The sequence below is a fragment of the Apaloderma vittatum genome, unplaced genomic scaffold (assembly GCF_000703405.1).
Source record: "Apaloderma vittatum isolate BGI_N311 unplaced genomic scaffold, ASM70340v1 scaffold4382, whole genome shotgun sequence".
In the NCBI taxonomy this organism is placed as follows: Eukaryota; Metazoa; Chordata; class Aves; order Trogoniformes; family Trogonidae; genus Apaloderma; species Apaloderma vittatum.
In genome coordinates this window covers 89,122-97,378 of record NW_009705146.1, presented here as the reverse complement: position 1 = coordinate 97,378, position 8,257 = coordinate 89,122, and the positions used below count along the sequence as shown (strand labels likewise).

At 48.2% G+C, this 8,257-nt stretch overlaps 1 protein-coding gene across 1 annotated transcript in view; it reads right to left on the bottom strand.

Annotated features, from left to right (window-relative positions):
• LOC104270805 (solute carrier organic anion transporter family member 2A1-like) overlaps positions 1-8,257 on the bottom strand; it is a 29,359-nt gene that overhangs the window by 839 nt on the left and 20,263 nt on the right. Inside the window, 7 exon segments of the mRNA XM_009865276.1 lie at positions 2-21; positions 369-528; positions 1,970-2,159; positions 2,688-2,852; positions 4,025-4,106; positions 5,246-5,379; positions 6,924-7,022. Of these exon segments, the coding sequence (XP_009863578.1) occupies positions 2-21; positions 369-528; positions 1,970-2,159; positions 2,688-2,852; positions 4,025-4,106; positions 5,246-5,379; positions 6,924-7,022 (850 nt within the window).

Genomic DNA, 8,257 nt, shown 5'->3' with positions numbered 1-8,257 from the left:
CAGGGAACAGTTCTTGTAGATCTGTTGGAAATGTTTGAAAAAAACAAACATAAAACTCCCAAAGCCAAGAGCAGGGTTTTTAGCAAAACACCAGACCACATCTCTTCACAGAAGACTGATGAGAATGTTGGCTCCAATTTTAAGGGATAACCATGGCATCCTGCAATGGGATGTGCTGCCATCCCCATTTCTCCAAGCAGACTCCAAGGATGTTACAGCCCTTGGACTTCAGCATCTCTGGCAGACCTCCCCTCTCACCACATCAAAAAGGCTGTTGCATTTGTCAAGTTCCTACAGTATTGCTGCAGCCTCCACTGTCACCAGCAAGCAAGGTACCCTCTGCTTTGCAGACCACCCGTTTTACTCACCACTTGTTTGGGAGTAGAAGAATTAATGGTGCTGTTCGTGCAGCCAGCAAAGCAAGGGGAGAGGTACTCCACATTGTTTTCTCCGCATACTGGGTGAAAGATGTGCTCAGAGCAGTGGCACCCACTCGGTGTCTTAACCTGCTGCTGGGAACTCAATGTACTGCCAAAAAGGAGGAGAAAATTTTTTTTTAAAAGTAAGAAATAGGACAGGAGGAAGAAAAATCCCTCTTACTAGTTAGCCAGTTTCACCATTCTTGTTTGCACTGGGACACTGCCAGCAGCAGGCTGGCCTTGTGCCAGTCACTGATCCCCTGAAGGTACCTCTGCAAGTGTATAGTGAACTTAGCAGTAATTATGTTATGTCTGCAAACAAGTACTCACACACTTTTTTTTTTTTTTTTTCTTTTTCTCCCTGCTGAAAACTAATCAGCCAAATGCCTGGAGAAATATATCTGGGCTCCATCCAGATGTGCAAACAGCCCCAGCTGGAAACATCATTCAGACAAAAACTGGAATTGGGCTCATTTCCAAACAAACCTGATGACAGTGTGAAAGTCAAGAGTACAAACTGAATTATCTGTCCCATCTTGCATTACTACCTTAGGGATTTCATTTTCTGGAGCGGCACAGTCTATCTCCTGTGGGAAGATGGCACCAGGGACCTGCGCTTGGGCATGGTGGTCTGGGGCAGAGCTCATGCTCACCCAGCCACATAGCCCACAGCTACCTGGGGATCTGGGCAAGAGGCATTTATTCACTGCTGCCATTGCATGGAGGTAGGTTTCCAAAATAATATATGGCAGTCAACCTAACACTGGCAGCAAGAGATGAACTCTGTGAGGCCAACATGTGTTTCAAAATTCAGCACCTGCACCCAATCGTGAGCTAAGGGATCTCCTCACATTCGAAGCTTGAGATGCTAGTGCCTCGGTGGACTTGATGCATGCCATACAGAACTCAGAGCAAAATATAAACACGTTGCCCACACAGGGATTAGCAGAACACTGTTGCTGTCCTTCACCTTGGTGGTGGCTTTTAAGTGGTAGAAGTGCATGGATTGCTCCATCCCTCACCCCGCCACTGTACCCCTGGGAAAGGAGGCTCATTGCTGGTGAAGGGAAACATCTGTATAGAAAGCCCCTTGCCTGGCAGTGTTTAGGGAAATGAGCATGATGTACTTGATAGCAAGTTTGAGGTGGAGTCTAAATATCAATCTTATCTTTAAAAAGATATGGTAAGAACCAAAGTTTTCCACATAGGTGAGGAGAAAGGTGATGTCCAGCTGGAACAAGGGGAGTAAATGTCCATGCATGGGGTTGATATGGACACAGGCATTAATACTATTGATTTCCTTCTAGAAATCCAGAGTGAAAAATTCACCCTGCTTGTTTGGTACAGAAAAATCAGGAATAAATGACTTCCCAAGCTTTTTGATTGTACAGCACTTAGATCTCCTCCCGGCAGTGGGATAAAGGAGCAAGCAGTAGCATGGTGCTGTCTACTGCCTCCTCCTCTCCACCTGCACAGATTCCACCCCATGGATAATCAGGTCAAAAGCTAGAGGAACAAGAAGCTGGAAAAAACCCAAGCACCTGTGTTACCTTGGGGGGTAGATCCTGTCAATGCGTCCTGTGGAGCAGCCCATGAAGAAAATGGGCAGGCAGATGAGGATGGAGAAAACGAGCACCACCACAGAAAAGCGGGGGATGGCCCGGAGGGAGAAGGCAAAGCGTTTCATGACGATTCCTCCTAAGAGCATTCCGAGTGCTGCTGCTGGCAGGTTCACAGCTCCTGCAGTGGAATGAAGGCATTAGATGGGGATCCTGATTGCCAGGCACCTCTCTGCTGGCAGGGGGTGGAAGTAATGGCTTTGTGTATGTTGTGGTCATTGGCAGACCCCACTATTACCAAAACCAGACAAAAACCCAAAGCAGTTGGTACCTATAAGAAACCTCAGCCTAAGGAGTCTGGCTTAGAGGTGCAAGATCAAGCTTGGTGCATAACTACTTGCTCTTGCCCCATTAAGCATCAAAGTTATCCAGACCTGCTTCACACATGTGGCAGGGCCACATGGTTTCAATCAGAGTGCTTTCTGGCCCACAAGAGCAAGCAAACAAACATAGACAGCTTTGAGAGGCTGCAAGACAGCCTGGCCTTCTGCAGGCATCTCAGGTCAAGAAAGTCATGAACCATCTCAAGGTGGTCTGTAGCTCTCTTCTGAAAATGAGTTTCAGATTACTTCTGCAGGATTGAAAAAGCCTGGGGAATATGGGTAGGTGGCTCCCAGCTGATGGATATTTTTCATTTAGCTGTTCTCACCTATGAGAAAGTTGGCATATGAGGAAGAGGCACCATACTGCTTCTCCAGGAACTTGTTGAGGAAGGTGGCCAGACCCGCGATGACTGAAGAGAAACTGCATTGAGCCAGCACTAGGAGGATGAAGAGGGGATTGAGGAGCAGCCTGAGGAAGATCTTTGGGAATCCTGCAGGGAAATGTCAGGAAAAATGTATTTTAGCCATGTGATCTTTATGTCAGCAATTCATACTATGAAAAAAATCTCCACCCTCAGACTGTTCCTAGTGAGTTAATACAGGGGATTTCTAAGGCCACGGGAAAATAGAAGGGGAGACACCTTAATTTGGCTCAGCAGCTGGCAGGATCATGGCCAAAGTACCCTGAGAAGAGAGGTGGAGGGCCAGCTCTGCCCACTAACCTCCCTCCCACACTTGCCAAACTCACATGCCCCTAGAGCACTTAGCAGCCACAGTACATTTGTTTTTCTGGAGCAGGCCCATACCTCTGGGCAGTGTAAACACACAAAGCTGCAGGGGATTTGGCAGAACCCCACCAGCTGTGCACGGCCAGGGTCTGGCTCCTGCAGCTGTTGAACATAATGTATTTTCCTGGTGGGACATCATGTGCCCCTGCCCAGCCAGGACAGCCTCGCAGCAGAGGCAAACTGACTTCAGGTTTCTCAGAAGCAGCTCTGTTTATCTGGTCTCTAATTAGCTTTCCCCTTCTGACAGAGAGTGCTGTACAGACCTGGCATCATTCATCAAAGCCCAGTGAGATATAGAAGTGGGAGCTGACAGCTCCAGGCTATGACTGTGATGAAGAGAGGGAAGAAGGGAGGGGTTTTAGCTGGAAAGAAGACACCATGGAGTTAACAAAAGTCTTTAAACTGGTCTCCCTCATCAGTGACATCTCTACTCAAGCTGGTTTCAGCTACACATGAACAAACCAATGTAAGCTGCAGTGCAGTGGCCTCCTCAAAGTGGCAGCTGGTGGCGCTGGCAGCCCCATGCCCTCTCCTGGAGCCGGAGGTTTGAATCACCCAGCTAGCATTTTCCAGTGTGCTTGTTCCATTTAAGATACTCAAATCAATTTTCAGAGGTGATTCAGGCTCCACATACCTCAGCACTGCTGTCTTACAGCAAGAGGGAGGCCATGTCCATCTTCCTATCGTCCTTAAGGAAGGGCGTGCTGCAGCCCTTGAGGTGCTTGAGCTGGTCTTGGCAGCTCCATGCAATGCAGCGGACAGACTCAAAGGCTCCCAACAAGCCCCTTCAGCTTGAAACACCATCGTGGTGGTCTCCACCTATCCAGCATGGCCCAGCACCCCCTCACCCTTGCCTTTAACTACCAGCCCTTTACTTTTTACAAACTCCAGCAGGGAGGTTTCTTCAGCCACTCCCTTCTCCATCTTCCTGAGCATGCCAGCCTCTGCATTTGAGTCCTGGGGAGGAAAAGGAGAGAAGCCTTCAGTGAGAAGGGAGCACCCATGTGTGGCTGGCACAGTCTGGGAGAAGCAGGGCCTCTCTTTGACCCACAGCCAAGCCTGACAGTTCTTCTATTTGTTATAGCAAAGGGGTGAATTATTATCTCAAAAATCAGTGCAGCTCTTGACCAGAGCTGCAAGACAGAAGCTTGTCCTGCTTGGAGAGGTTTTAAGAGCATGGCAGTCTTTCCTCTTTTGAACCCTGACAAGATACTTCTTTTTCAATTCTGCAAAAAGTATGAAAATGAAAGTGAGAGACAAGTCAGCTCAAGTCTGGCAAGTCCTCTAGCTATGATCACGAAATACTTTACATTTGATTTTGACTTTTAAAGAACAAATGATTAAACAATTTCAAAACAAAACTATTTTTGAAACTAAACCAGTGGAGCTTGGCTTTGAAAACACTGAAATGAAATGCTTTTATAATTTTGCTTATTTTAAAATCTGTCTTAATGGGCATCTTGTCTCTTTTCTGCAATTATTTCCCAAAGGAAAAGCTCATTTATCAAACTCTAGCTTTATCCCAGTGCTGCTCTCGTGTTTGCCATACTTGAGGATGCTCTGCTCCAGGCAGAGGACCTCACTGCTGCTGCTGGCATCAGGGAAGTGTCACCTTGCAGAGGGTGTTGCAGTGGGGAGTTAAGATACAGCCATCACCATTAGAACAAGGTTAGACACCCCTGGAGGGTTTAGTACCCACAGACAGACCCTGACCAAGGAAAAATATATGCAGGAACCCCAAGCAGCCACTCAGTCATCGGCTGGCCCCAGGGAGTACACAGACCTACCCCAAATCTTCCCAATAGATGCTGCTAATGCAGCTACCAGGAAGGGCATGAGGTCTGGTTTTGGTCTGCTCAGGTGTGGTGGTTCTGGCTTTCCAGCCAGTGGTGAGAAAGTGAAGGCTCTGGTCCTTCATGTGTTAGACACAGAGAACTTGTTTGGAAGACTTTTCACTTGTGAGAAGTTGCACCCACATCTGAGAAGTGGTGCTGGGCTCCCTTCCTCTCTCTCCATCTTGTCTGGGGAAAGGTATTCTTTCCCCAAATGCAGCCTTAACACTAAGATACTCTGGCCCTTCAGAGCTGAGGTCTCACCTCTCCTTTCAGCAGGTACCGAGGGAAAAAGAAATAAGGAATGGATGTGAGCACCAAGCAAGCCGAGGAGATCAGCAGTCCCAGCCACCAGGCTCCAATCCACTGCTGGTCCCTTGGTGTCAGGGCCACGGTAGCTGCAAAACACAAGAACCCATCATTAGAGGTCAGCTCCTGCACAACTAAAGGTGAAAGGGGCAAATGTCCACGCAAATATGGGCAAGTGTAGCACAAAGGGTCCATATGGGCACAGTCCAAGGATCTCTTCACCGGCATGGAAGAGCAAATAGATAAAGGTGGGAGCTACCACCAGCGCTGGTAGCAAGACCAGCCCTGCTTGTGTTTGACCTCCTTTCCCCTGGCCAGGATCCTACACTGCCGCTTCCCATCCAAACTGTGCTGAGCCTCCCAGATGACTGTAGGATGGATTTAGTCAGCATCAAAGTATGCTGATGGCACAGGTTCAGCTCTTCCCCACTGAGCCAGCCAGCAAGGAGATGATTACAGAGGCCCGATTCCATCCTTCTCTGCCTGGGGTGTGCAGTGGGTTTGGACCACGCCGCCTGCCAGGTATGCTGAGCTGAGGCAGGGACCAGGAAAGGCACAGCCACTTTCCTGGAAAAAATGGGTCTCCCATTGTTCCAGGCTTGGTCACCCTCTGCTTGCAGAGACCATGAGAAGGACCCGTGCCGGCAGAAGAGCGCTGTTAATGAGCCTGGTTTCCGAGTGGATGAAACTCAGGGCGCCTTCTCCGGAAAAAGGAGGAGAAGGTGAGAGCCGCTCTGTCTCCAGCACAGACATCCTTTGGCTGGGCAACGCGATGCTCACGGGAGGCTGACAGATTGCTTGGCTTGGCATAGGGACCACGTGTCCCCATTGCCGGGATGTTGTGGCTGGGAAAGGAACCAGCAGCCTGTGCCAGGGTGCGGCAGGAGAGGAGCCCACACCCCACCGAAACAATTGCCCCACTTCCCCAAACAGGACCACTCCACTCTGGAGCTCAGACATCATCATGGAGCGACTGGGCAGAAGCTGCTAAATCTGTCTGCCGCCATGGGGAGCGAGCCAAGGCATTTTGCCATTTCCTGCCCCAGGTTCGTTTATTATTCTTATCAGGCACCGGACAAAAACGTCAGGCGAGCTCTGATCTCTCTAAGGAAACACAGGAAAAGCCACATTAATGATGGAGCTGGGGAGAATTCTTTAGTGATTAAGTTACCAGAAATAATAAGTATGCACTGCAGATAAAGCTAAATAAGCCCTGCGGTAGTGTTGGCTTGGTCTCTCTGTCTCTGCAGATGCTGGTGAAGGGTGCAGATGCTGCACATGTCCCTGCTTCCTCTCCACCACTGTGCTGGGGTAGTGTTATACTTCCTCAGTGTGGTGGCAGTTGGCAGACTCCAGCGAAGACCACCATATGGCATCATAAGTAGGACATTGAAATGTCCCTGCCGCAGGGCTCTGCCTCAGTGGTGGCTTCATCTGTAGCCTTATGGATGAGGAGCTGGAGTAGAGAACTGTGCTGAGCATGCTACTCTAGGTCATGTCTTTCCAGGGAAATGGGTTTTGTGGGTCACGGGACTGGTGGCTTCTGATAGCTTCTGCCACCAGTCATCTCAGAGTGACCTTCTGACTCTCAGAAGGCTTTTAGAAGGATCATTGCTACTTGAGGAATACTCACCAATGTCAACTCTTCCAATATCCACGAAAAGCCGCAGCACCACGGATCCCAGCAAGTATCCAAAAGCAGGGCCAAATACAGCAATGGCAAAGAGGATGGCTGGAAAAAAAGGAGCAAAGAGAGCCAGTGTGAGCAGGGAACAGTAGCTCCAGTGTAGATAGACTTTTGGCTTCCCACATGAGACAGGAATGATGTTACAACATGAGAGAAACCATCTTTTGTCAAGCAGCAGATGATGAGAAGATCCCCATTGCCCAGATACTGAATGTGGTGTTTATCCAACAGGATTAGGAGGAGGGCAGGCAGCTGCCTGCAGAAAAAGTCCCCCTTGCTCTGCTGCAGTCAAGGCTTTGCTGGTGTGCTAAAAGTTGTCAGCTACACCGTGAATATCCATTATTTACTGTGACAAAGGGGGGAACCGAGAGACTAGCAGCATGGTGACATCCTGTGCTCCCACAGGTGACCTTAATCCCATAGGAGACCAAGGAAACAAACCCATCTGAGTGCTTAGATCCAAGCAAAAACATTTGGTGCAAACTTCAGAGGTGGTGAAAGATGTTGAGAGCAAAAGGGCCACCCTCAGTTCAGCTGAACAATCCTGTTCAAAAAATAGATAACTTGGACCTAACCCTTAAGGTCAAAATATTTCCCTTTGACTTCTTTGGAATGAAAGTATTCAAGTTTCCTCCCTGAAAGAAAGTCTTTGAACAATATTCTTAAGATATTCAGAAGGAGACAGTTTGCTTGAACTACATTGACCACTTCTGTGCATTTTGCTGGTCTGAAGCCTTTGAGCATGTTGAGTATGAATACACCTGATCCCACTGCTATGCTTCAGCTGTGCACCTATTTTAAAAGCTTTTTTTTTTTTCCGATTAGGCAGGGCAGTGCTTTTTTTTTTTTTCTACAACATAAACCTAAGTATTGGATGGCAGAGTCTTTAGAGAAGGAATATTTTAACCTCATACATAGACAGTAGTGTTGCCTTTCATAGGAAGATTCTGAGACTTAAACTGAAACACGACTCAAAGAGCAAAGGTATTTACATTGTATTGAGGTAATCCAGACTCACAGTAGCCATACACCCTGACAGGGACACCCCCACAGCTCTAAAGTGACCACCTATATTATAAAGAACAAGCTAGTCTCATTTTTCTTCATCTTGAGGATCTGCAGGTTTGGGAATCCAAAGGGCACTCAGAGGTTTGGGCAACAGTGACCCCTCACCACAGTGCAGAGACGAGGGTGCTCTGTCCCTCTTTTCATCATCCCAGACTATTGTATCTGAGCTGAGAGGATCGAGTACTACTTTCTGTAGAGCTCTTAGGTAGTGC